The sequence below is a fragment of the Laccaria bicolor genome, genomic scaffold (genome assembly GCF_000143565.1).
Source record: "Laccaria bicolor S238N-H82 LACBIscaffold_1 genomic scaffold, whole genome shotgun sequence".
Lineage (NCBI taxonomy): Eukaryota > Fungi > Basidiomycota > Agaricomycetes > Agaricales > Hydnangiaceae > Laccaria > Laccaria bicolor.
In genome coordinates this window covers 3,139,668-3,165,860 of record NW_001889872.1, presented here as the reverse complement: position 1 = coordinate 3,165,860, position 26,193 = coordinate 3,139,668, and the positions used below count along the sequence as shown (strand labels likewise).

General features: G+C 47.8%; 13 protein-coding genes across 13 annotated transcripts; 8 read left to right on the top strand and 5 right to left on the bottom strand.

Annotated features, from left to right (window-relative positions):
• Positions 1-351: 351 nt before the first annotated feature.
• LACBIDRAFT_301919 (uncharacterized protein) lies at positions 352-622 on the top strand (the record flags this gene model as incomplete). Its single annotated transcript, XM_001874314.1, has 1 exon — positions 352-622. One exon carries the CDS (start codon positions 352-354, stop codon positions 574-576), a length of 225 nt encoding a protein of 74 aa, XP_001874349.1. The 3' UTR covers positions 577-622.
• Positions 623-1,421: 799 nt separating this feature from the next.
• LACBIDRAFT_301918 (uncharacterized protein) lies at positions 1,422-3,233 on the bottom strand (the record flags this gene model as incomplete). Its single annotated transcript, XM_001873661.1, has 9 exons — positions 1,422-1,444; positions 1,585-1,629; positions 1,685-1,786; positions 1,841-1,883; positions 1,933-2,219; positions 2,271-2,573; positions 2,628-2,999; positions 3,054-3,084; positions 3,141-3,233. 9 exons carry the CDS (start codon positions 3,231-3,233, stop codon positions 1,422-1,424), a joined length of 1,299 nt encoding a protein of 432 aa, XP_001873696.1.
• Positions 3,234-3,765: 532 nt separating this feature from the next.
• Positions 3,766-4,274, top strand: LACBIDRAFT_301917 (uncharacterized protein; the record flags this gene model as incomplete). Its single annotated transcript, XM_001874313.1, has 2 exons — positions 3,766-3,895; positions 3,946-4,274. 2 exons carry the CDS (start codon positions 3,766-3,768, stop codon positions 4,272-4,274), a joined length of 459 nt encoding a protein of 152 aa, XP_001874348.1.
• Positions 4,275-5,606: 1,332 nt separating this feature from the next.
• LACBIDRAFT_321354 (uncharacterized protein) lies at positions 5,607-7,268 on the bottom strand (the record flags this gene model as incomplete). The annotated part of the gene is made up of 8 exons (XM_001873660.1): positions 5,607-5,655; positions 5,767-5,899; positions 6,017-6,059; positions 6,109-6,281; positions 6,332-6,634; positions 6,684-7,055; positions 7,113-7,143; positions 7,200-7,268. 8 exons carry the CDS (start codon positions 7,266-7,268, stop codon positions 5,607-5,609), a joined length of 1,173 nt encoding a protein of 390 aa, XP_001873695.1.
• A 966-nt stretch (positions 7,269-8,234) lies between these two features.
• On the top strand, positions 8,235-8,579 carry LACBIDRAFT_301916 (uncharacterized protein; the record flags this gene model as incomplete). Its single annotated transcript, XM_001874312.1, has 2 exons — positions 8,235-8,308; positions 8,372-8,579. The coding sequence occupies 2 exons, from the start codon at positions 8,235-8,237 to the stop codon at positions 8,577-8,579; spliced, it is 282 nt and encodes a 93-aa protein (XP_001874347.1).
• A 266-nt stretch (positions 8,580-8,845) lies between these two features.
• LACBIDRAFT_301915 (uncharacterized protein) lies at positions 8,846-9,463 on the bottom strand (the record flags this gene model as incomplete). Its single annotated transcript, XM_001873659.1, has 4 exons — positions 8,846-8,913; positions 8,969-8,975; positions 9,041-9,228; positions 9,283-9,463. The coding sequence occupies 4 exons, from the start codon at positions 9,461-9,463 to the stop codon at positions 8,846-8,848; spliced, it is 444 nt and encodes a 147-aa protein (XP_001873694.1).
• An 851-nt stretch (positions 9,464-10,314) lies between these two features.
• Positions 10,315-11,850, bottom strand: LACBIDRAFT_321352 (uncharacterized protein; the record flags this gene model as incomplete). The annotated part of the gene is made up of 6 exons (XM_001873658.1): positions 10,315-10,536; positions 10,586-10,830; positions 10,882-10,911; positions 10,948-11,190; positions 11,251-11,635; positions 11,758-11,850. 6 exons carry the CDS (start codon positions 11,848-11,850, stop codon positions 10,315-10,317), a joined length of 1,218 nt encoding a protein of 405 aa, XP_001873693.1.
• A 1,318-nt stretch (positions 11,851-13,168) lies between these two features.
• Positions 13,169-14,162, top strand: LACBIDRAFT_291921 (uncharacterized protein; the record flags this gene model as incomplete). Its single annotated transcript, XM_001874311.1, has 4 exons — positions 13,169-13,238; positions 13,303-13,600; positions 13,651-13,810; positions 13,866-14,162. 4 exons carry the CDS (start codon positions 13,169-13,171, stop codon positions 14,139-14,141), a joined length of 804 nt encoding a protein of 267 aa, XP_001874346.1. The 3' UTR covers positions 14,142-14,162.
• Positions 14,163-15,343: 1,181 nt separating this feature from the next.
• Positions 15,344-15,867, top strand: LACBIDRAFT_301911 (uncharacterized protein; the record flags this gene model as incomplete). The annotated part of the gene is made up of 3 exons (XM_001874310.1): positions 15,344-15,569; positions 15,625-15,770; positions 15,823-15,867. The coding sequence occupies 3 exons, from the start codon at positions 15,344-15,346 to the stop codon at positions 15,865-15,867; spliced, it is 417 nt and encodes a 138-aa protein (XP_001874345.1).
• A 1,257-nt stretch (positions 15,868-17,124) lies between these two features.
• On the top strand, positions 17,125-17,413 carry LACBIDRAFT_301910 (uncharacterized protein; the record flags this gene model as incomplete). Its single annotated transcript, XM_001874309.1, has 2 exons — positions 17,125-17,229; positions 17,285-17,413. The coding sequence occupies 2 exons, from the start codon at positions 17,125-17,127 to the stop codon at positions 17,411-17,413; spliced, it is 234 nt and encodes a 77-aa protein (XP_001874344.1).
• A 2,372-nt stretch (positions 17,414-19,785) lies between these two features.
• LACBIDRAFT_301909 (uncharacterized protein) lies at positions 19,786-20,364 on the top strand (the record flags this gene model as incomplete). The annotated part of the gene is made up of 1 exon (XM_001874308.1): positions 19,786-20,364. The coding sequence occupies one exon, from the start codon at positions 19,786-19,788 to the stop codon at positions 20,362-20,364; it is 579 nt and encodes a 192-aa protein (XP_001874343.1).
• A 276-nt stretch (positions 20,365-20,640) lies between these two features.
• On the top strand, positions 20,641-23,199 carry LACBIDRAFT_321349 (uncharacterized protein; the record flags this gene model as incomplete). The annotated part of the gene is made up of 6 exons (XM_001874307.1): positions 20,641-20,676; positions 20,996-21,313; positions 21,349-21,668; positions 21,746-22,060; positions 22,165-22,554; positions 22,707-23,199. 6 exons carry the CDS (start codon positions 20,641-20,643, stop codon positions 23,197-23,199), a joined length of 1,872 nt encoding a protein of 623 aa, XP_001874342.1.
• Positions 23,200-24,447: 1,248 nt separating this feature from the next.
• Positions 24,448-26,128, bottom strand: LACBIDRAFT_321348 (uncharacterized protein; the record flags this gene model as incomplete). The annotated part of the gene is made up of 6 exons (XM_001873657.1): positions 24,448-24,514; positions 24,572-24,614; positions 25,155-25,318; positions 25,417-25,547; positions 25,712-25,736; positions 26,112-26,128. The coding sequence occupies 6 exons, from the start codon at positions 26,126-26,128 to the stop codon at positions 24,448-24,450; spliced, it is 447 nt and encodes a 148-aa protein (XP_001873692.1).
• Positions 26,129-26,193: the final 65 nt, after the last annotated feature.

Below are 26,193 nucleotides of genomic sequence, written 5' to 3'. Positions count from 1 at the left end.
ATTCATGCTCTTGGCTGAGCCGTATGGCTCTGTTTCATGCGAACAGACCATCTTCGGGCCTTTGCCAGCTGTGGAGTGGGATAGCTGGATTGTCGGAGAGGGGATTTAAGGCGTGTAGGTGGCATTTTGGTCGCCGTTCAATTGCCAACGGTGGGGGTGCAGTTGGTGGTGGTGAGTTATCCAGCTCGATACACAGCCGAGCGATGCTTACAATGCTTTAATTTGGTTCTAGGACCCATAGGAACGTTTGTGTTTGTGTTTGGATGGGTAGGGTACCATGGGAGTAGGGCCGTGAGAAGGTAGTGGTTTGGCAGCGGAAGAGCGGGGGATTCTATTCGCTCTTGGAGGGTGATGATATTATCTGCTGAGGCCCTGTGCGAACCTGTCAAAAACGAACAATCAACAGGACAGGTCGAGCACGGGCGGAGATGTGGTCCCCTTGTCGAGAGGGCTCTTGTGTCGCTCTCCATCGTCGTCATCTGGTTCATACTGGGGGGGGGAACTCTTCTGCTCTTCTCTCGCCATGGCTTAGCTAAATCGTTTCTTGCGTCTAGAATTTTTGGTTCCAGTTGTTAGTAGTATATCACTAATAACACGTAGTTTTATTGTTCCATCGGTTTCCACTTTTTCTTATCCTTTCAAAATAACAAGACCCTTAGCCCAGAGACTCACTTTCTCCGCGGGTCACGTTCTAGCCTAAGTTTGAAGCCCTGAAGTGACTCGCCGATTAAATACATGGCCATGGCATTCGTTCACCATCATGATGGCATTCATTCTCTCTTCTTGCGTGTGACGGCTGAACTTGATCGTAGACATAATCAGCAAAATGGTGACTGATCCCATGTACGACTCCCATTGTCCACCATGTATCTTCCATTCTTTCTTTTTCTGTTTTGTGGCGAACATCAGATGTGTTGAAACTTGACCGCACGCAGTATACATATGTAGCCAGCCGCACTTTAAAGCGTTGATCCCCTGGAGAGGCTAGACAATTTGCTGTTGAAGCTCTATGAATCCTCTAAAAACAGCTGCTCATGAACACACCAATTTTTCTCCAGCAACGCCTGACATTTTTGCCAATATTCTCGCTGCGTATCCTAAAACTCCTACGTAGATGATGCCATCCCCAGCCGTCAAGGTTGCAGAACACCAGATTAGTCCAAATCGAAATTGAATAGTACATAGGCAAGGCAGATATTTTAGATGGTGCAAGGTTTGCGGTATTGACTCGTCGCTGCCACACTTCCAAATAACGCGGGCATCATGGGGTGGAAAGCATCCACCTCCCGATCTCATGACTGGTTCAACTTTCAAAGAAAATCCATCAAAAATGGTTTCACGGGCGTCGAAACCCTCTGCAGTGAAAAGAAAGAACTAAAAAAGATGGATTTCCCTGTACGTTATTCAAGGGTCGCGTTGGATTAACAAAATTGGGTCATCCAGCCTAAGAAAGAGTTCGGGTGAGAAATAAAGTTGGAGGATGCATGTAGTCACTTTGAACAACAACTAGAAAAAATGGAACGGCGGATGAGAAAGATCGAACAGTTCATGCAATGATGGTGAAGAAGAAGACAGGATGCTTACAACCCAGTTTTCCAGAAGAGTTTTGAGCCAGGTAGCATGTATATCCTATATCGGATGACTTCAGCAGAAGGAATAACTCAAGAGAGATCAATAAATGTACTACCAGAGCCGTTGCGATGCTCCTCTCTCCTACAGACACCATCTGTGTAGAAAATCTCGCCTTTTTGCATTAAGTGCCATCTGGCATCATGCTGCCCAAGATCTACCAGTAGGCAACTTTTTAGAACAACTTGGAACAGATATCATTGTTTCTCACCATCATCGTACTTTGCTATGAGTTGCATTGTGAAGGTTGAAGTCTATCCTTCTGTCATTTCGATCCAGGTAAGACGCCATTCAATGACTTACTTTCAACTGCACTTGAAGTTGATGTATCGTGGATAGCTCGCGCTCGTGTGTCTCTTTCGCCTTCTTCCATCCCTCTCTCACCTCAGCAAGCTCACGCGCGTGAATCTCTTCCGCCTTTTTCTGTCCCTCTCTCGCGTCAGCAAGCTCACGTGCGTGCGTTCGCTTTGCTTCTTCAAGCTCGCGCGTGTGTGTTAGGTTTGCTTCTTTAAATTCTTTCGTGATCTGTGCCAACGCTTCCCTCAGCTCTCGTATCTGGATTTCGTTCGGATCCTCGTTGTCAGCTGAACCTGATCAAAATCTCCATTATGACCAAGTCTTGAGGTTTCATTAATCCTCACCATTTGCCGTTCCTGGGTCATATGTAATCGCCATAGGCTGGTCTTCTATCCATCCCGGGAACGTATCAGAGAGGACGGTGATCGCATCATTGTCATTCATGGCAGACTCGCTGCTCGCATCCTCAAATAGTTGAACGTTGTTGCCTGATAAATCTTCGGATTTCACAATGCAATTCTTCAAGGAAGACGCAGCATGAGGTGGGGGCACAGAAAGAGTGTTGACACGGCCCAAGGAGGGATTGTTCTCGGAAAAAGCGGTTTTTGGGACAGCCCCACCATCATCGTCGTAGACGCAATAGTACACTGAAAAATTCTTAGCTTATTCTCCATAAAACGTGATATAGATGTCTGATGCACCGTAACGTTGTTGAAAATTCCGTTCCAATAATTCTTGCGATCCAAGTGAACTCGAAGCCTGTGATCTTTTCTCCGCAGCCTGTGCGTCGACAACCAGCGCCACTGGATCTACATCGGATCGGCCTGGCCCAGATGTCCCTCGAAACAAGAGGTGCGTTGGACCGTCTAGAGCTGTGTTATCTGAGAGTGATTGGTACAAAGCACCCCTTCGGTGTTCTAAACCCTCAATCTTGCAAAGATACCTCGTCAGAGAGGCAGCGGTCTGAGGGGGTCTCACTAATGTTGACGCGATCCGGCTGATATAGCGGTCGTTACAGTAGATAGGGTGGTTCGATTCGAGTGGACCGTCTTTTGTGTATAATCGATAATATACTGTGCAGGTGAATTGATATCAAAGCCAATTATAAAGGAGAAAGAAAGGCGCACTATAACGAGCTCCCGATTTTACTTCAGGAATCTAAGATGATCGTCGAGACACAACACTGCATCAAATGAGTAGCGGTGGACACTCACTGGCTTGGTTCCACCCCTACCATCCTCGGAGAAATACTTCCTGGAGGATTTTCCGTCGCCGCTGTCCATCGGCCTTGTTTCATCAGTGGGCATCGAGGGCGCTGGTGGGTAAGATCAGAGAATTGGAATTCGGAACAACGGAAAACAGATGGTGCGATAAGAATCGGCGATTAGGCGCTTACAGACATCAGCCTGCCACAAATGCGTGTGTGACTATCATGACTGAGCGTGCAAGGCCGCAGGGGTGCAGGATCGTGCACCCTCCGTGCACCCTCATTCGTTGTCCAAAACCGATAAGTCGAAATTTCTCGATTGGATCTTTTCTCTGCGCGCACTTGGAAATAATCAGAAGTTGTTAGGTGGAATCGCACTTTCCTTTTCGATTTTGCTCATCCTATGGTGGGCACGCGTTTGTGTGAGGAACAAGCCCACGAACGAGGTTAAAAGTCGGAGTTTCAAAGTCTAAATTTTGCTTCACAATTGACCATCCTACGATTTTACAGGTCCTTGGCCATGGTACAATCGCGGCGACAAAGGCACGGCAGGATCACTTCAAAATCCAAACATCGCCCTCCGTCGGCCCAATGCCCATCAACCAAGCGAGGCCTGACGATGACCGGAATGAATGTACGAAGACGATGCAATTCCGCCTCCTCTTGATACTTCTCTTGTGCCACGTGGTGCTACTAGTACTATCAACTTCAGCGCCCTAACTCGCGGTCGCGTCTTGGAGATCGTAGCGGGAGAGGAAATAGGCAAGTCTTTTCCACACTACGATCGCTCTACAATTACTTAGCAGCACCAGATGACATCCGCCTATCCACTACCGTCGCCACTAGCGCTCTCCTCGAACGCAAGGGACACAGACGCGCTCTTATACGCACTAAGGGATGCAAAGCCCTCCTGCTTATAGGGAACCAATCCCGGACCAAGATATTCGAGCTCAACATCCGTCGTCCCCCGCTTTCCAATTCGACGGTCACGAAGATGGATGTGGGGTGTACCTCTGTTTCTAAAGCAGAGAAACACGTAGTTCAGCTTGATGATAAGGGGAGAGTGGTGACGAGTATTGTGGAAAGAGATGGGATGGACTGGATGGTGTTACGGATGCGGGAGGGCCTGGGAGGATTGTAAGAGCGTTGTCTGGGGGGGCTGTGAGGATTCTCAAGACGCCAGGTTCGTATCCGTCAATACTTCTATTCTCGTGAAAATTTCTGATAATAGCGACAGGCATATCAAAAACCGTTGAAAAGAGACCTAAAAGACTCTACGCACAAAAGGCTACCGCTCCCCCACCATCGTCCTTTTAGGCTTCTACACTTTCCCAGAGCACGAACGCGCCATCGGGAACCTACCCCGCTTGGGTCCACCACGTATCACATAACATCCAACAGCGACGTCGTCGATGGCCTCGTCATCTTCAGGATGACCATACGTCCTAGGAGCGCCAGCTCTAGTTGTCGATGTGGATGCTGACCATCCAAGGCACTAGCTCGCAGCCCATAGTGCACTGCAAGAAGCACATCTTGCAGTGACGGACCCATCGTCATGGGAACTGTCTGGTGCCCTCTCTACCGCCACTGGTCGTCTTCGACGAGATAACGGCGACTTGTCGCGAACGACGTCGACGAGCGAATGTCGTATTTGATTGGTACGGTTGTGCCTCTTTCATGTCATGGGGTGTTTGAGGCGCTGTAGCGGGGTAGTGGTGGCAGTCATATGCAGGAATGTCGGTGGAGGGATGGGGGATTCCCCAACGGGGACGGACGACTTGTGGTATACGTTGGTGAGATGAGGGGAGTGTATGACCCTGGCCCTCGAAATCCTGAATTGGTGCTATTGTTTCAGCCGTATGGGTCTGGTGCATGCGAACAGACCACCTTACGACCCTCGCCAGCCATAGATTGGGACAGCTGCATCGTCGGAGAGGGGATGTGTGCTGGCATTTTGGTCGTCGTTGTTGCCAATTATGGGGGTCTAATTTATACAGCTCGATACATAGCCGAGCGATGCTTACAATGCTCTGATTTGGTTCTAGGACCCATAGGAACGTTTGTGTTCTTGTTTGGATGGGTACACAATCAGTTCGTTGGATTTAATGGAGGAGGAACTATGCCCGATGAATGCAGCATCCTTGTACAAATCGCTTCTCGAAAGACACTTTATGACTGGTTTGAAAACAGCTGCTCATTGACAACAACACACCGATTCAACGCCTGATAGCTTTACCGATACTCCCGCTGTGTTTCCTATAACCAAATGGCCTACCTGGATGATGCCATTCCGGACTCTCAAGGCTGCAGAACATCATAAGTAGCAATTCAAAGTAACGCGGGCTTCAAATCCAATTTCTGGCTTTGATAACTCCAAAAATATTCCATCAATAACAGTCGTCGAACCCCCTACAGTAAAAAGGCAAAAATACTAAGAGATAAATTTCCCTGCACGTTATTTGGCCACGTTGGATCAACAAAAAACGACATCATCTAAGAAAGAGGTCGGGTCAGAAATAAAGCTGCAGGTTGTGTGTAGTCACTTTGATCAACAACTAGAAAAAATGGAACGGCGGATCAACAAAATCGAACAGATCAAGCGAGGAAGGTGAAGCTGAAGACAGGATACTTACAAGCCAGTTTTCCAAAAGAGTTTGTCGCCAGGTAGCCATTCCATTCTATAGTCGACGACTTCAGCAGGAGGAATAACTCGAGAGAGATCAATAAATACCAGCGACACGACTATTGGCCTCATACTTCTTCTCCCTGGAAATGCCATCTGTGTAGAAAATCTCCCTCGGTTTCACTGAGTGCCATGCGGTATCCATCGAAACTAGAAGGCGACTTTTAGAACAACTTGAAACAGCTACCATTGTCGCTCACCCCAATCGTTCGTTGCTTTGAGTATCTTTGTGAAGGTTGAAGGCTATATTTCTGTCATTTCAATCCAGGTAAAGTGCCATTCAATTACCTACTTTCAACTGCGCTGGAAGTATTGCAGATAGGGCTTCATTGATCTCGCGCACGTGTGTCTCTTTCGCCTTTTCCCATCCCTCTCTCACCTCATTCAATTCTTTCTTGACTTGTGCCAATGCTTCCATCAGCTTTCGTGTCTGGATGTCGTCCGGATCCTCGTTGTCAGCTGAACCTGATTGGAATCTCCGTTGAGACCAGTCCTGGGGATTCATTGAGGCTCACCATTTGCCGTCCCCGATTCATATGTAATTGCAATTGGGCGGTCTTCTGTAAATCCTGGGAACGTATCAGATAGAAGGGTGAGCGCATCATTGTCAGTCATGGCAGACTCGCTGCCCTCGTCCTCAAATAGCAGAACATTGATGGCCGATACATCTTCGGATTTGATGACGTAGTTCTTCAAGGAAGACACAGTGTGAGGTGGGGGGACAGAGAGTGTTTTGATGCGACCCAAAGAGGGATTGTTGTCGTCGAAAGACGTTTTTGGGACAATCTCACCATCATCGTCGTAAACGCAATAATACACTGAAAATTTATGAGGCCGATTCTCGGATAACACATAATAAAACTGCACCGTAACGATGTTCATGATCGCCTTCAAACAGCCCTTGCGGTTGTACCACGCTCGTTACCTGTGATCTTCTCTCTGCGGCGCTTTTATCAACAACCAGCGCCATTGGATCTCCATTAGATGTGCCTGGCCCAGTAGTCCCCCAAAGCGAGAGGTGTATCAAATCGTCCAAAGCAGTTATTTCTGAGAGAGATTGAAATAAGATGCAGTTTTGGAGTGCTAAGCCCTCAATCTTGCAGAGATACCTCAACAAAGAGGTGGCGGTATGAGGGGGTCTCACTGATGAGGACGCGATCCGGCTGATAAAGCGGTCGTTCGAGTAGATGGGGCTGTTTGATTCGAGTGGACCATCTTTGGTGTATAACCGATAGTATACTGGGCGAGTGGGTTCTATAAGTGCAAACTATACTCAAAAGAGGGAGAAAGGCGCACTGTAACGAGCTCCGGGTCTCATTCCAGGTGTCTGCTTTGATAGTCAAGACACAACATCGTATCAAATGAGTGGCGATGGACACTCACTAGCTTGGTTCCACTCCTACCATCCTCGGACGAAGATTTATCAGTGGGGTTTCTGTCGCCGCTGTCCATCGGTCTTGTTTCAACACTGGGCACTGGGGCGCTCGCGGTGGATAAGATCAGGGAATTACAGTTTGGTGTGAACGGTGATTGCGGCGATTAGGGGTTGATTAGGGGCTTACACGCTCCTCGTTTTTAACCTTTTTTTCTACAATATGTTTCGGTGTTCTTGAGCTGTGAAAGACATTGAGTTGTTTTTTGACTGGAATGAAATACAAACTATGTTTCAAATTTCAACATGTGGGACATGTGTTGCCAACCCGACATGTCGGAGTTCTAAAACTGCACTATACCTTTGCTATACCTTCCTAACCACACAACCGCACCAACTGGCACGAAGACGCAGCGAGCTCACGCCGTCGTCAAAATTCAAGCATCGCCCTCCGTCGGGCTCCGTGTCAATGCCGCTAATCAACCGATCTGTCCATGACCGGAATGTACATCTTGAAATCAATGACAAAGACGATGTAAATTCGCCTTTTCCTTCTGATACTAAGTTTCTTGTGCCCTGTGGACCCACTATCAATTTCAGCGCGCCTTAACTACCAAACTTACCGAACCCAGACGACTCACACCGAAGGCATCCGTCGCGTTCTCGAGCAATTCTTGAGCTCGAAAAGATCCCCAGAGGCGCTAACCTCGAAACAGCAAGTCTCTTCCAAACCACAATCTTTCTACAATTACTTATTGACAGCAGATTACATCCGCTTAGTTACCACCGTTGCCACTAACGCTCTACTCGAATGAAAGGGACACAAACACGCCCTGGTAAGCACCAAGGGATTCGAAGACCTCCTGCTCGTAGAACCAATCCCGTCCCAAGATACTCGACCTCAACATCCATCGTCCCCCGCCTTTGGTTACAGAGGTGGATAAATTAGTGAGGCTGGTGGGGTATACTTGCGATCCTAGAGCGGAAGAACACGTGGTTGAGTTTGACGATGAGGGGAGAGTGCTCAGGGGGTGTCGTGGAAAGAGATGGAATGGCGTTGCGTATGCGGAGTGGCCTGGGAGGATGTCGGGGGAGGCTGTGAGGATCCTCAAGACGCCCGGTTCGTATCCTCCAACACTTTTATCTTCGAGATTATTTCTGATAATATCATCAGACCTTGAAGCCGTCGAAAGAGACTTAGAAGCAAAAGGCTACCGCTCCCTCGCCGTCGTCCTCGTGCATTCCTACACCTATCCAGGGCATGGACGCCCATCGGCAGCCTAGCCCGCTCCCTCGGGTTCGCCCACGTATCAAAATCAGCACAGCTCCTCCTCATAATCACGATGGCCCCGCGTGGTTTGTCCTCAGCAGCCGACGCGTACCTCGCATAACATACAACAGCCACTTCGATGGCCTCGTAGTCTTCAGGGGCTAGGAGTGCCTTGTCTTCACTGACTCTTCCTGATAATGTCGACCTCGACGGTGCTAATTACTCAAGCACATCTTGCACAGTGACGGCCCCATCGTCGATCCTCGATGGGAACACAACAATGGGTTTGCTGACGAGCGCCGTGAGGATGGTTCGAGACCCTATATTATTTACATTGGCTCAAATTGCGAAGCGTTAGATCAAGTTCATACAGCCTGAATCTCCGCATCACTTCTCGTTGCGCGTCATCCATTTCCACTCTCCGATTCCTCCTCCTTCGCGTAAATTTCCCTTGCCTAATTCAAGCATAAAATCAGTTGCTTCACACTACGAGACATTGGTTCTACACACCTTTGAACTACGCGCCGAGATTTAATGGGTGTTAATCAGTGGAAAAACATAAAGTTCGATCTCATACGATGCAGAACTCACCAAAGCGCTCATATCAATTGCGCGCAGACCGTCTTTCTTGAGGTATGTGATACCAACTTCAACGTCGTATTCGGCACAACCCTTCTTCTTCGACACTCTAAACTTGCCATGGTCTCCTGCGGCGAATTTCTCCGTGCTCTCAAAGGTCAGAGTTCCTTTAGCCTCGAGCGTGCCTTCGTCTATCGGTTGTGTTACGTGGGATAAAGACAATGAATTGGAACGGTCAGGCTCACCACCGCTCTGCGCGGGTGTGGTATAAGTTCCGAAGAAGGTAAGTATAGCGCGCTCGTGTGGATCGTGATGGTGGTGGTGACCACCCTCGGGCGGGGGATGATCATCATCCAACCATAAGAAGAGGTGGTCGCCCCCGGATGCTGCGGTTGCTGGCGCGGTGATTGGCTTTGGTTCTGCCATGACTAGTGACTGTGGAAGTTGTATCATCGTTACGCTGAGTTGAAGTTGTTTAAGGATACAGCGGTTTGGACCCCGCGCTCAGGACCTCGAATACCGCTTCACTAAAAAGGGCGGAATTATACAGAGTGCTGAAGAGCACGAGATACCTGTCCACAGCAGCGCCAATGATGCATGGACGTTCAGAATGAACGTGGCTCCTAACGGCACAACGTCTCCTCCAGGGTCGAAATTACAACGGTCTCGCTGTTTTTTCTACTTGTCGACGTTTGGCGAGAGCTCATTTTCAAAGTACCGTAGGTCTTTAGAATAGTGTAACACCATAGAGTGTCAAGGAAAATACTCCACAGGTCCAAATACAACGACTCCAACACGACGCGTCATATCCGGCGTCAATCTGTGAGGTATGACGCGAACGGTATCACAGGCGACAGATGGAGTAAGCGACCGGCAGTAGGGTTTGCAATAGTACTAGTGGCCATGCGTGAAAAGAATGTACCGTGGTCCTTTTGACTCTTCGCAAAATCCAAATCCGATTCTATAGAGCGCAAATTTTGCTGTCGGTCGATGATACTGATCTTAAACTGTAGATTGATCAGGTGCGATTGAGATTTTTTCGGTCGCATTGGATCAACAAAAAACAGTATAAACTAAGAAAAGGTTCGGGTCAGAAATAAAGTTGCAGGATGAATGTAGTTACCTTTACTAGCAACTGGAAAAAAAACGGCGGATCAGCAAGATCGAAGAGTTCATGCGAGAAAAAGACAGGAAACTTACAAGCAAATTTTCCAAAAGAGTTTGTCGCCAGGTAGCATTCCCAATCTATGGTGGACGACTTCATCAGAAAGAATAACTCAAGAGAATTGATAAATACCATAGACGTTGGGGCCATTACGCCATTTCTCCCTCCTGAAAATACCATCTGTGTAGAAAATCTCACCCATTTTCAGTGAGTGCCATGTAGCATTTACCACCCCCATATCTAGCAGGTGACTTTTTAGACCAACTTGGAACAGATATAATCGTCGCTCACCCCAATCTCTCGTTGCTCTGAGTTTCTTGCTGAAGACTGAAAGCTATGTTTCTGTCATTTGGATTTCAAGAAGGTGAAATGCAATGGCTTACGGTTATCATCTGCGTTCGAAATTGATGTAGCGAGGATAGAGCTTCATTCATCTCGCACTCGTGTGTCTCCATCGCCTTGTTCCATCCCTCTCTCACCTCGGCAAGCTCACGCACAAGTGTTCGGTTTGCTTCCTCAAGCTCACTCGTGTGTGTCAGGTTTGCTTCGTATTTTTCCTTCATTTGTGCCAATGCTTCCCGCAGCTCTCGTATCTGAATTTCGTTCGTATCCTCGTTGTCAGCCGAACCTAATTAAAGTCTCCGTTATGACCGAGTCCTGGGATTTCATTGATTCTCACCATCTGTCGTTCCTGATTCATATGCAATTGCTATAGGTCGGTCTTCTGTAGATCCTGGGAACACACTGGCATCAGAGAGGAGGGTGAGCGCATCACTGTCATTCATGGCAGACTGGCTGCCCTCATCCTCAAATAGCTGAAAATTGTGACCGGATACGTCTTCGGCTTGGATAATGCGGTTCTTCAAGGAAGAGACAGTGTAAGGCGGGGGAACAGAAAGAATGTTGACACGGCCCAGAGAGGGATTGTGCTCGCCGAAGGACGTCTTTGGGACAGTCTCACCATCGTCGTTGTATACGCGATAGTACACTGGAATTTTGTAAGGCCTATTTTCGGATAACATATAATAGCCTCAGAGCCGCACCGTACCGTAACGTTCGTCAGAATCGCCTTCAAACAGCTCTTGCGGCTCTACCACGCTTGTTACCTGTGATATCCTCTCTGCGGTGCGTCTGTCAACAACCAGCGCCGTTGGATTTAGATCGGATGCGCCTGGCCCAGTAGTCCCCCGAAGCGAGAGATGGATCGAATTGTCCAAAGGTGTCATTTCTGAGAGAGATTGAAAAAGGATGCAGTTTTGAAGTGCTAAGCCCTCAATCTTGCATAGATTCCTCATCAAAGAGGCGGCGGTATGAGGCAGTCTTACTGAGGAGGATGCGATCCGGCTGATAAAGCGGTCGTTCGAGTAGACAGGATGGTACGATTCGAGTGGACCGTCTTTGGTGTATACTCGATAGTATACTGGGAGGGTGAGCTGATATTATAATTTGCTAAAGGAGAGACAGGCGCACTGTAACGAGCTCCGGGTTTCATTTCAGATGTCTACAGTGATCATCAGAACAACGACGTATGAATCGAGGATCAGTGGACACTCACTGACTCGCTTCCTCCCCGACCATCCTGGAAGAAAGGTATCGCAGTCGGCTTGCCATCGCCGCCGTACGACGGTCTTGTTTCCTCAGTGGCCATTTGGAGTGCTGGTGGAGGATGGTGATGAAAATTTCCATAATTCACTAAGGCACAGGAACGCAGATAAAGATTGGGATAAGATCAGCCAACATCATAAACTTGGGGGGAAATCAATTGTTTGTTTCTGTTATTTTTTGGAGTTTGTGGATGATGATGCGCCGTCAGATTCTTACCTCTACCACCCAACCAAAACTTGTCAGTCTGTCCCTGGTCTGTCAGAAAAGTGGATTTTAGGTGAGTCAGTCTCATAGCTCCCACTATTATAAGTCTACATACAACTAACGAGAATCCCTATGTATAGGCTTGGTCGTGAAGATTTTTGTTGAGGGCCTCCGACTCAGTAACAGCGGTTCCGGAACTACGATCAGAAGTTGGGAGGTAGCATTTGGGCATTGGATTCGTTCCGTCGGCGATGAGGAGCGCCAACTCTTAGATGGTTTGTCGTTGTCCACCTCAGACTCCGTATCACCAAAACTTGACGATCATACAGAAACTATAACGGCACTCGACGTTTCCGATACGCTCTCGCCATTCCGTGAAATACGCCTTTGAAACTGTCCTTCCCGATGTCGCGTGCAACTGGTCAGGACAAAACGATGTAAACGCGGATGCGCATCACGTGATGGGTAGCGAAGCTGGACGTATACAACGATGAGTGAGGAGTGGTGACGAGTAGGGATTCGAGGAAGGGTTGGTGCTTTGACCTTGTTTCCTTCCGATACTGCTCATTTTTCTGTCCCCCCAGTTCCCCGGACCCACGATCAATGAAGGACAAGCAATTTATTCTGACCCGTTGTTCGCTTTATGACGGGGACGATAACGTCGTTGTACGTTAATGCTGCCACCGATACCTCCGTGTCTCATCTCTAGCTAGATTCTCACCGGCTCATTGTTGGTTTAGGAAGTAAGGGTGGGCTTTACCTGAATGCCTAGCTCCTCGGCGACCTGTGCATGGTAAATACCTTCTGAGTCGAACTTAGTCTTACTATTAAATTATTTTGATTTCAGGTAGCGGCGAGCGTTCCAAACCTGATAATAATTTTGGACTCACAAAGTGTATCATGTCGAATGAATGTTGCAGCAATCGCTCTCGCCGCTTTGGTCCCTCTGCGTTTGGGTAAGTAATCAATGTACTACTATCACATGGCTTTTCATAATCTTATCTTGCAGCTTTGATCACGAGTTAGTATGCAAATATGTTATACTACTAGTATAAGTTATAGCGCTGCAAACGTTCTGCACGTGGGCCAGCGCTTCGGCGATGGTGTGCTGATAAAGGGGTCTTGATAGCTTGTTGATAACCAACTCCACAACCGCCATGTCCTCCCTTCGAAATGGAACTGTCGTTAGGGATCCGTCAGATGCAGAGCCGCGGACTTCAAAATACTGTGCGTTATCGATTGAACTCAAGCGATCGAATACCCGTGGAAGCTCATAACTTTTCACTTTCAGTTTGCGATGCGGCTGCCGATGTTGTCTTCCAATCATCAGATGGAGTCTTGTTCCGCGTCTACCGATCCCGCCTTGAGGCGAACACAGGAGGATTTGCTCCTGCCAAAATTCCTACCCTTGATGAAGTCGTTGTACTCTCTGAGCCAGCGGAGGTTCTGGAACTCCTCTTTCAATTCGCCCATCCATCACGCCAACCATCCGTTCTGAATCTTGAATTCGATCTGCTCTTAGCTTTGGCGGAGGCGGCGGAGAAATATGAGGTATACGCTGCGATGAATATATGTAACATGCGAATGCAGTGAGCGCCCTCGAGTATGGATGACACCATAGACCGCTGATCCTTGATAGTTTCATAGTCGAGCAGAAGCCTATGGATATTTTGAACTATGCTTTAAAACATGGCTATCCCGACATTGCTAACAAAGCAGCTCCCTTCACAATTTCCGCCCAGTCAGCGTTGACGCTTGCTGTTGAAATTCTCACATTCCCTGGAGCTTTGGTGGCCTGGGTTTGTGCATTCAAAGTATGGTTTATAGATTATAGCGCTGACAATGTCACAATAGATCAAATACTACGCACAATGGGATCGATTCGCGAAGGATTCTTTGGATCTCATTCCGAGAAGCCCCCAGCATAGTTCTCACAGCAACGCTTGGGCTTTGATCACAGCCCGACACATCCGTAAAGTTGTCCTCGACCCCAGATGTTTTCAGATCGATCCAGTGACAAGTTCCAGTGAAGCCCGCGGATGCTCTGACTGCCAATACTATCTTAGAATATTGAACGAAACGTTGACTGAACGTCATCAAAAGATTCCTAAATTCACAGACATTTTGTAGCCAATCTATCTTCTTCATTTTACTTGTCCGAATTACGGCTTCCAACAGTTTTGCTGCAGCTTCCGTAAGAGCAAGGCCATCGGCTTGACGTCTAACGGGTGGACTCGGAGATCAATGTGTTTGTTTGTTTTCATAATTTTTTTGGACATGATTATGATGCGTGGCAAATGATGCGCGGTCTTGGCGCGGTCAAATTCTTACCTCTCAACCCCCCCTACTATCATAAGGCTACATACAACTAACGGTGGAGTGTCGAGGCTCGACTTGGGCTCGAGTCTCGACACGGAGGAAGAGGTGTTTGGTCTTGCTTGGTCCACTATCTCGAGCGTACATTCGCATTCCATCCTTTCCTGAGTTTCACTCGGCACCCCTCAAACGGGAAACCCGATGTATAGGCTTGGTTTAAGATTTTTGGAAACGGGCCGACGAGGAACAGCGGTTTCGGAACTACGATCAGAAGTTGGGAGGTGGCATTTGGGAATTAAGTAATAGGTTCATCCCGTCGGCGATGAGGAACGCCAACGACTCTTAGATGGCATGTCGTTCTCCGCCTCAGACTCTATATTACCAAAAAGTTGACATTCACACAGAAACTATAACGGCACTTCACGTTTCCGATGCGCTCTCGCCACTCCGTTAAATGCGCCTTCAAAAGTGTCCTTCCCAATGGCGCGTGCAACTGTTCAGGACAAAACGATGTGAACGCGGAGGCTCATGTTGAATGTGATGGGTAGAGGTGTTGCACGTATACAACGATGAGTGGGAAGTGCTGAGGTGGAGGGATTCGAAAGGACGGTTACGACGCTCCTCACCTCGCAACAACCGAAACGACATCGACGATGACGAGTTCATCGTGTATCAAGGAAGATAGCAAGGTCCGAACCATATGCTATCTGCAACAATCTCCTCTAACCGCCTGTTCAGCTTTTTTCTCCGCAGGACAATGATGTACACAAGGCCTTCGTGTACCAAAATGAAGATGTACGCGCGTTACGGAAGTATCGTGGAGCAACGGTTGCCTTCACTGCAAGTTTGAAACCGCCGCCTGCTTCTGGTACGCCACGATTGATCCCGGTCCCCATCCTTTCAATAATCCGAACGCCGGGCTTCTTTCCTCTTCGTCCGGACCATGTTCTCACTGAATACGATGGTAGTCTCAGATCTATGGCACATGCAAATCCGGCGGGACGACAACGGAGACGATGACTCGTACGGGTAGTGATGACGTGTCAAGGTCGGTTTCAAGAGTGCTTCGTCGTTGTGATGGCAACAAAGACTGTGACATGGAGGAGATAGGTGAAGAGGGTCAGGGTGGGTATTCAGAATGGTCAGTAGTCTATCAACCACACTTTACAAACTGGCTTACTTACCTTTCTGCTTTACGCGATCAGTTTCCCTCCTCTTGCCCTACGCGATCGCATCCCCGACGTACGTCATGCCGCACCCAAATTCAACAAATTGCAAACCCTGACTACCTTAACAGCTAATTCTCAACCCACGACCACCTCGGCGACCATATCTGCGTTTATCAGAAGGCGGTGCAGATGGATGAAGGGGGACCATAGAGCTGAGGGCCCAGATATAGGCGAAGAGCGGTGTGGTGTGACGATGCCGCTGAAGTGCATACTGGTAAGTCAGTTTCCCAGTATTTGTGTTCTGTGATTGACCTTCCAGGTGCTAGAATCTCTCGGCCCACAGTCATGAACCCCCGCACGCTAACACGTGAAATCTGCTCGTTGTAAAACGAGGTTGGTGACGACGACGACGATTGCGGTTATGAACGGTCATTAAGACGACAAGGAAGATGACGGCATGACTGCATGAGCGGCTGGGAGGGGTGGGGGACAGTTAGGACTCAGGAGGTGTGTGGAATAGTTGGTGAGTGAGTTTACGCTCTAAATGTGCGTTTGACTTACCTTGCTGTTCGCTCATGGCCTCTAGATCTTCGACGAACTCCCAATGTCCCACAACGAACGAGAACCATTCCAAAACCGGCTTACTTACCTTTCCTAGTACACGTTCAGTCTCCCTCGTCTTGCCTCACACGATCACCTCCGCGACGTGTGTCACGCAGCACTCAAACTCAACTCACTCTGTGACAACCTCAACGGCTAACTCCCAACCCACAACCACCTCTACTATGGTATATGCGCTTATCAGGAGGCGGTGCGGATGGATGGAGGGGTACCAAACACCTGAGGGAGTCGATACAGCTGAAGAGGTGTGTTGTGATGTGCCGCTGAAGTGCATACTGGTAAGGTAATTTCCCGCTGTTTGTGTTCTGTGGCTGATCTTCCAGGTACTGGAATCTCTTATCCCCCGACCGTGAAACCCCGCACGCTAACACATGACATCTGCTCTTTTTAAGACGAGGTTCGCGACGACGGCGACGATTGTCGTTGCGTGCAAATCCGACGCAACGACGGCTCATGTGGGTAGTGATGACGTGTCTACGTCGGCTCAAGGAGCGCTTCGTTGTTGTGATGACAACAAGGACTATGATGTGAAGGGGATTGGGGAGGGTTGGGGTAGGTGGGATATTCAAAATGGTCAGTAGTCTGCCGACCACGATTTACGGATAGTCTTACTTACCTTTTTACTTTCCCCGTTTAGTTTCCCTCGTATTTGCCACCTCCTACCTACACGATCATGTCAGCGATGTACTTCACACCAAACCCAAACCGTGACGAGCCTAATTTCCGACCCACGACCACCTCAACGACGATTTCTGCGCTCATCAGGAAACGTGCGGACGGAGGGAGGGGGGCCATAGAGCTGGGGGCGCCGATTCAGGCGAAGAGCGGCGTGGTGTGACGATGCCGCTGAAGTGCATACTGGCAAGTCAATTTCCCCCCGTTCGTGTTCTGTGACTGACCTTCCGGCTCTAAAATCTCACAGCCAACAGCCGTGACCGCGTGAACCCCCAAATGTAGAATTTGCTCTTTGTAAGACGAGGTTAGCGACGACGACAACGGTTGTGGTTATGAACGGTCACAGGAGCATATCACAATGGAAAGGGAGACGACGGCAGGACTGCAGGAACGATTTGGAGGGGTGGGTGGCCATTAGGAGATGTGTGGATCAGTTGGTAAGTGACTTTCGCTCTAAATGTGCGTTTAACTTACTTTGGTGTTTGCCCATAGCCCATTCAAACATCTGGGCTAAAGCTTGCCTCGTCGGATACGCAGCGGTGTAATCGATTGACAAAGCTGTCAGGCGTTGCCGGAGCCGAATCGGTGGGTTGTCGAAGAGCTTTTTTAGACGAGTCATAAAGTTTCTTTCGAAATATAAAATTGCATAAGGAAGTTGCCAAAGGTACTATTCCATTCAAGATCAGGATCCACGCGTAGTTCCCCTCCATTTAATCCAACGAACTGAAGTCAGGGGCTATGACTCACTACACTCCTGTGGGCGCCCATGAAGGCGACGAAGGCTAACCGGTGCCCTGAATATTGAAACTTAGCTATCCAAGCCGCGTAAGGAAGACAAGCGCTCAGGTAAACTTCGTTCGCATGAGAGCGTAGGCAACAAGCGATGATAATGGGGTATTTGTTGACGGTGACGGCTCTTTAACAAACTGGGTATATGGTGTATCGTGCGGAGAGGAGGGTATTAGATCTGTGGCGGTGAAGGTGGTGCGCTTGTTTAGTTGGTCGAGGATCCATCGGACCGAAGAACTAATTGAACCCATTGACCTACCTGGATGACGCCACCCTCCTCAAGGCTGCAGAACGGCAGATTAGATAGATATATTGCAAGTGAAAATGAGTAGTGTAAGATGGTTGGCCAAGGTTCGCGGTATTGACTCGTTGTTGCCACAATGCAAAATAACACGGGTGGCGAGCGTCCACTTTCCGGATTGCGTGCAGTAGGAAAAAAAAAGTAAGATTTTTTCCCCCGCACGTTATTGGGCCGCATTGGATCAACAAAAAATGACGTTAGCTAAGAAAGAGTTTGGGTCAGAAATAAGGTTGCAGTATGCATGTAGTCACCATTGCTACTTACTGCCAATAACTAGAACAAATGAGATGGCGGATCAGCAAATTCGAACAGGTCAAAGTGATGATGGCAACGAAGAACACAGGATACTTACAAGCCAATTTTCCAGAAGAGTTTGTTGCCAAGTAGCAGCTCCATTCTGTAGTGAGAACTTCAGCAGAAGAAATAACTCAAGAGAGAGCAATAAATACCAGACACATGATAGGTGCCATGATACTTTTCCTCCCTGGAAATACCATCTGTGTAGAAAATATCCCCCATTGTCGTTGAGTGCCATGTGGCATCTATTTTCCCCCCATCTAGTAGGCAACTTTTTATATCAACTGGGAACAGACACCATTGTTGCTCACCCCAGTTGTGCTTTGCTTTGATTTTCCTTGTGGCAGTGCTTCACCCCATGACCATCCTAATAAAGTGGTGTGTGGCTTCCCAGCCAGTTGCTGATGTCCCAGTCAGGGCCTGCACTTGCATGGGAACAGGTGGTCAGGACATGTTGCATTGTTTGGAAAGGATAGGAATGGTTTTCGTCTCAGGTGTCATACCTGCTTGAAGACCTGTTGGACCAGAAGCAGCTGTAGGGATGTTGGGTGCAGCTGATGGCGCAGCGGGTGGTGGAGGTCGACTGATGTTGCATGGCCTGGACTGCTGCGATGCCTGGTCTTCTTTTTGTGGGGGTTGTGGTGGATCATCAAAGATGACTGGATATTTAGACCCTACTATGCCAGCAGAACAATGTTATGAGTGAAAACTTGAAATAAGGAATAACTTTACTTTTGAATGTGCTATCATTGTTCGCCATGTGTGCGAATTAGACTACAAGGGTGTGGGCAAGTTGTGAACAAGATTGAATATTGATAAAAGACGAGATCAATTGATGAACATGGTCACATGACGTGACATTTGTTGTACCTTTCCTAGTGTTTGAAAGTTAGGTTAGTTAACCGGAAAATAACCGGAAAATAACCGGACCTAACCGCAACACTAACCTAACCACAGTTAGGGTTAGTTGATTTCGAAAATGGAATAACCGGTTATTTTGCGGTTAACTAACCGTTAAATAACCGGTTATGACCGGTTATAACCAGCCCTATTATACACCTTCAAAACGCACTTGAGAACGTCGAAAACACTTAAAATTTGACTAAGTTACGGTCAAATCTCTAAAATATCACTCAAATGTGTAGACTTTCAAGGATAATTGCATAAATATGTCAATTCTTCACCGATTTTAGCGTTCTTGGGCTCGTTTTAAAGCTAGAATATGCAGAGATAATATCTATCAAGATACATATGAGCATATTTGCCTTGTTATAACCGATTCTTTATTTTTCGGTCCTAACCGGTTAGTAACTGCAAATAACCAACCGTAACCGGTTAGTTGCGGTCCGGTTAGGTTATTTTAGGTTTCGGGACAAAGGCTAACCGGTCTCAGTCTCGGTTAGAGCCCCTGGGCACCCAATAACCGGACCTAACCAGACTTTCAAACACTAACCTTTCCAAACATGTCACAACTTCAACTTCCAACTTCAACTGCCTCCAACTTCAATGACCTCCTCCACCATCATCAACCACAGCAATGTCGATTCCATTCAAATCCACCGGCCTCCTGGATGCCATTGCGCGCTTTTAGGACAAGCTCTGCTCTATGGTCTGGGAGCACACAGGACAGCTCATTCCAACTAGAGATGTGGATGAGTGGTTGAACATTGTCATGAGTAAAGTTTGCTTTTACCTTACAGTCAAAGCTGATATGTTGAAGGACAAGATCAATACTCTCCTTGTGGCTGAAGCCGCTGTTACACCCACATTCAACCCCTTCCTTCCACTCGCCCAACAGTGTGACACGATGATCCAAGAAGCTACCCTCCATTCACCCACCCATTTCACGGCAGATCCCTTCATTGCCGTTATAAAACAATTTCTCCCACTGTCAAAGACAAGCAAACTGGACCTCATGCTGAAGACTAACCTGACTAACACTGGCTGCCAAATTGCCATGATGATGCCAGGACCTCACGGGAAGAGACTGAACGACCTGGACAGGTTGAAGACTGCGGCCATGACTGCTTTGGGGCACCACGTTCCTCCAGATATGCTGGTTGAGCCCGCTGTGCCCAAAGTCATGCAAAAAAGAAAGTTGGAAAGTGCTGAGTTGGAGACCAACAAGGAGGCACCCTTGACGATAGTGTTTAAAGGTTCAGTTCAGTCCGGTTTTTTGCCCTGAAAACACGCAACCGTGGACCGCAACCGGTCCAGGACTGACCCAGATATTGAGGGAACCGAACCGAACCACCTAGGACTGGTCTTTTGCAGTCCATGATACTGGTTCAGACCGATCCAGACCGGTTTTTTTGCGTATAATTTATTATACCAATATAAACCATTTGTATCTCAACCATTATTACTCTGGAAAATAAACAGGTTATATAAAATAGTAAAGCATATAAATACCTGTCATTCTACCAACTTTCAAGAGATTTAATGAAGATTTGACATAGCTATGACTGAAACTGAATTACATCTCCTAGAGACTTGGGTAAAATATGGATTTGGTTATATCTTTCTCAATTCTTAACCGTTTTTGATGAAACAAAAACCCAATAAAAGGCAATAAACGTGGTTACAAGGGTATATAACGCACGTGACCGTTTAACCGGTTGCAACCGATTAAAACTGGTCTCTGAACAGTTTTAAAAGATTTTCGAAATGAGGCAACTGGCAACTGGACCAACCCCAAATTGGGGCAACTGCAACCGAAAAAAAGACCAGACCATGGTCCAGTTCAGTTTGGTCCACCGGTTTTTTGCGGTCCTATGGACTGAACCTTTAAACACTACTTGACGAAGTCAAAAAAGGGGAAAGGCAAGGGGCAAGTCAAGGCGAAAAGTGCCGAGGTTGTGGAGAGCAACGAGGGCAGGGAGGCGCCAGTGACAAAGGAAAAGGGGAAAGCCATTGCATGGGTGGAGATTGATGAGGAGGTGCCTGCGGTGAAGAAGAAAAAGGAGGCAAAGAGGGCGCAAGTCGAAGAGGATGATGATGAATACAACGATGAAGAGGATGCGCCCAAAGGCAAAAAGAAGGCGCCTGAACTCTACAACCTCATCCTGGCAAAAGAAGGCCAGCTGAAGAAGAACTTGGTGCTCCGTTTCCCCACAGATCCCACAGATCCCATCGTGCGACACTCCAGCAAGCCATTGACGATGAGGAGTTTGAGCCACCAAAAACAACCGATCGCTATGTGAAAGAAGCTCGCCGGTTGGAGAGGGATGAGAAGGAGGCTGGGGCATCCCGAAAGAAAGGAGGGAAAGGTGGAAAATGGGGGCCGTTTTATTGGGGCCCACATGACCAACTCGATTTCGAAGGGCCAGTTTCGTTCAAGTACACCTATGACCCAGAGAGGAATCCGATCAATGAGAATGGCATCAGGAGGTACCTCATTGCAGATGTGTTCGCTATGCCATGCACCAAGTGCACCACTATGAAAAAGCCTTACTTTTTTGCTGGTGGGGAGCCGACGCCTTTGGGAAGGTGCGCCATTGATGAACAAGATCTGAACAAGGCCTGCACTTGTCTCGACATAAATGCCTGGGCCATTTACAACTGAGGCAGCGGACCATCATCGACCATCTGTTTTACAAGGATGGTCTGCTCTACAAAAAGTCTACACCCAAACCCGCTGTGCCCAAGGCCACAGTGCCCAAAAATGCCACACCCAAACTTGTGGCGCCCAAAACCGTGGCGCCTACACCAGCACCCAAACAAGCAGTGCCCATACCAGTGGCCCCCAAACACGTGGCCCCCAAACAAGCGGCGCCCAAACCAGAAGCACCCGTGGCGGTCAAGGTTGCAGTGCCATCGAAGCCCCAGGTAAAAGGTATTGTGCCAAACTCCCCATGCCCAATGCTCTCTGAAATGTCTTTGTTAGATTCCACTCCGAAGGCCAAGCCAAAGGCCCGGCCCTCGATTGCATTGCCTCAGACTCTGCGCCCACTGAGATTGGTAAATTTCTTCAAATGAAGTCCAGCCATCCAACTAACCAATTCAATTGCCCAGCTCATATGGGGGACCACATCATCACACTCGAAAAACAGTGCAGGAGACTTGTGGTGCAGGTGGAGGAGACAAGGGAGAAGCTCAACAGTGTCATCAAAGAGTGGAAGGAAGACGTGGCCGAACTGCTCCTCAAGCTGAAGAAGATGGAGCAATCAGTTACCTCAACCAAGGATTGGACGATGCAAAAGGTGATCTTCACGATGGAAAGCCTTTTCCTCTTTGGAAATGGCATCCATGCAGTGCTCCTAGAGTTGGTGACGAAAATGACCGATCTTCTGGAGGAGATGGGCACACTGGTATTGGTGGAAAGCGACGACTCAGTGGGGAAGGTGAAGGAGTTGTTGGAGCATGCCAAACCCAAGTGAGAGGAGATGATCCAAGTCCTCAAAGCTCGACTGCCCTGCGCCCAGGATTTTCAAAGGGGTCAGTCGACGTTGCCCCGCACTGATGCAGGTCCACGTTCGCCCAGCGCAGCAGATGCCATTCACATGGCACCCACTGTCACTGATGCAGCTCCACGTTCACTGGCACAGCACATGGGACTGACATGGCACCCACCATCGCTCCATCAACTCCAGCACCTGCTTTGAATGCACCCTCGCGGCTACAATCACCCATCGCAGCGAAACAGCAATCAGTGGTGGCCACTGCCACTGCTGGAGTTGCACCCGCTGCCCCTTCAAGTCCCACAGCGCCCAACACCAAAGGAGTAGAACTCGCGCCAGTTGAGGTTGGCCCAGGTTCTCCACTTACCGCCATTGGATCTCACCCCACTTCCCCACAAAGTGGAGATGAACAAAACACATCTACTGGACGCAAAAGGAAGGCTGATGAAGAGGTTGACACGGACATCACCAGGAAGAAACCGGCCAGCAATCGGAAGAAGGGCCCACTGAGTGCACCTCAGCGCAGACAACCTGTGCATGGTAAGGCTCCTGATAGCGTCAATCCAGTGACAGCAGGCCAGTCGAGCAAACCAGACACCATCATTGAGGAAGACTTGTAGATAAAATTCGCATGGCCATACATATCTTGAAATACCCTACAGTAGTGAGGGTATAATAAATTTTTTGATGCAGTTATTCTTTGGCACGCATATGCTTTGGCACTCTTTCAGTTCAACTGACACATTTTGGGGTGCTGGCAAATTGAGGTTACTTGGGGTGCAAACAAATTGAGGTTCCTACGTGTTGGCACTCTTACATGACAGGGTTTTGGAACAGCTTGAAACCCAAAACTTGTATTCGCAGGTGTAAGTAACATGTAGCTAGGTTGACTCAGGTGCCGGTGTGAAAACAGGTGTGGCACCTGAATCAAAGGAAGACCCAAAAGTGTGCCAACGTTAATCACTCCTTCCACCACTCTCCATGCCATCGTCAATGACGCCCATGAAACTCTCTTTGACTTCAGTACAAGTCCAACCTCATATCCCAACTTTACCATCTTGGTTGTCTTCATTACATGAGCCACATTTGTGTGGAAATTCCATTATCCATTCATTGAACCTGTTGGGCCCACCCATTTGAAACAAAGACTTTGTAGGGCCCAGACATTGAATTGAAGACAGTAAGTACTGCCAGACATCAGGGAAAACCCCAACTCCAAATTTGGCCTAATGACACAAGTTTTTGGTGAAATAACTTCAAATTTCCATGGATTAGATCAAATTATGTCTTTGAGCGCATTACCTCAAATTACCCCATATTGATACAGTTCCTAAGACTTACCTCAAATTATTTTGGGATTACCCAGGTGCAAGTACAAATTATCTGTGACTGACATGAGTTATCTTGCAGTTACCCATTGGTTACCTGGTATTTTGTCCAATATTTTAACCATTTTAGGTACTGAAATTGCTCCCTGGCTCAGTATATCATCCATTGAAAGGCCCAAAAGTATGATTGATTCAACACAGTACCATAGTATATATAGGGTGCAAGGAACATGAAGTAAGAAAGTGTATAGAGTAAAATGAACATGGATGAAGGAAGACAAAGACATGAACTTCCTATCAAACCAAAATAAAATAACATAAGAAAAGGGAAATGGCCCATCATCCAGCATTTGTAGTGAGAATGGGCCATGCTGTGGTGTTATTGTCCCTCTCCGTTTGGCGTTGCCACATCGCCGTCCCTGGGTTGTTGTCCCCACTACTCATCCATCGTCTCCCCAAATTGGGTTTGTGTTGCTCTGTCTTGCCCACTCTTCGTTGCCCCGATGTTGGTCATCCCCACCTATTTGTCGTCTGTTGTCATCAACGTTCATGGAAAGGCGGGGTTGTAGCTGGCAGTTGCGCAACATCGATATCAACAGGTAAGAACCTAATAACAGAATTGATAATTAGTGAATGTAGGAACGAAATCATGAAAAAAACATACTCTATGGCCCAAACGACATTAGTCATCATATGGGCCTGTGGTGCTGATGACATCATATCCATGTTGTTGTTATCATTGTATGGGTCGGCTGTTGTTAGCATCAGGACAGCGTCGTAAAAGCGGGGGCAGTGGAAGGGTTAGAATCTAAAATGGAGGGTATTTGTTAGTGGAAACCAATGATTTGGCAGTGAACAAACCTACCTGGGGCCCAAACAACGACCAGCCCATGTCAATGAGGGAGGTGGTCTAGAAACAAGGGGCTTGTGAGTATGGCAAATAGGGATGAGGTAGGAAGAAAGCATGCACCGAAAAGGGGGGGGTGAGTTCGGCAAGCGAGGATGAGGGAGGAGAGGGAAGAATTGGGGAAGAAACCTAGAAAGGATGATGGTTCAGCTTTCCATGAGAAGTAAACACAGTCACATGGTGTCGGAGTTCTAAACAACTTAGAACAATTCTCATTCATTGTCAACTTCATGCTTCTCACCAGCAACTTCACAGGCAGCGTTCTCAGCTCAAATTCCCACTTCTGAGCACCCACAGCACATTGTTAGCTACCAAATGGCCACTCCGCAACTTCACATACCTCTTTGTGCTTTACCCAACAAACACCTCTTCTGTTTCCGCTCTCGCTGGTGCAACTCCAAACTTCCGAATGGATGAACTGATTCGGAGTCTTCCAAATCACAGGTGACACCATTGAAGGTCAACCATCCGCTGTCATATGGAGAAGAACCCGCAAGGAAAACCCTGACCTAGTGTTGTGGAAGTTGCGCCATTCCCTAATCCATCCAGGTGCATCTTTTCCATTTCCTCCTTCATACACCACATCTAACGAAACTACCCACCTTTGACTGGCCAAGCTGTCAATGGGCATCTGCACCATCAACCTCTCACACGCCAAACCAAAGCCGCTGCCCAATGTTCTCAGTTCTGCTTTAGGTTTCCTCGAGAGGATGCACAGCCGTCCCATCTGGGACTACTCATCTTGTCGATCACACTTCAGAGCTAATACATGCCAAATCCCTGACAGATTGAATCCTCCACAAGATGTGTATCGTCACTCCACCACACCCCCGCACCGATCTCAGCAGCAGTATCAAGCAACTTCCATCTGTCTTGCTGCATTTCAAAGGTACATACACGTTCTGACACAATGGGTACTGTACTGTATGTAAATCATTCAATTATAATCTTTTCTCAGACTGTGTCCCATATATAAATTTGTCCGAAATTAAATGGCATCAATGCTACAGTGAGTTGTGTTAGCTCAGATTACAAAGGACGGAGGAAGGACCTTTGGTAATACATGATAAATTATGAGAATTATCTGAAATTACGTTGGACTGAGGAAGAACCCTGGTAATAGACAACAAATTATGACTATCTAACAAGTTTTATCATGACTACCTCAAATTAGTGGGTAGTTAGGCATCTTATCTACCAGTTATGGAGATTAGAAGTAACTGGGAGATGATTACCCGAAATTTGGTTTTGGGGTTTTTCCTGATAGATATGTTGCCCATTATTGGCAGGCACGCACCTGTTCAGCCCAGCCATCACTATGGAGGATATGTTGATAGGTGGGCCGAGTCTGCTGGCCCCATATGGTATGAGGTATTAGT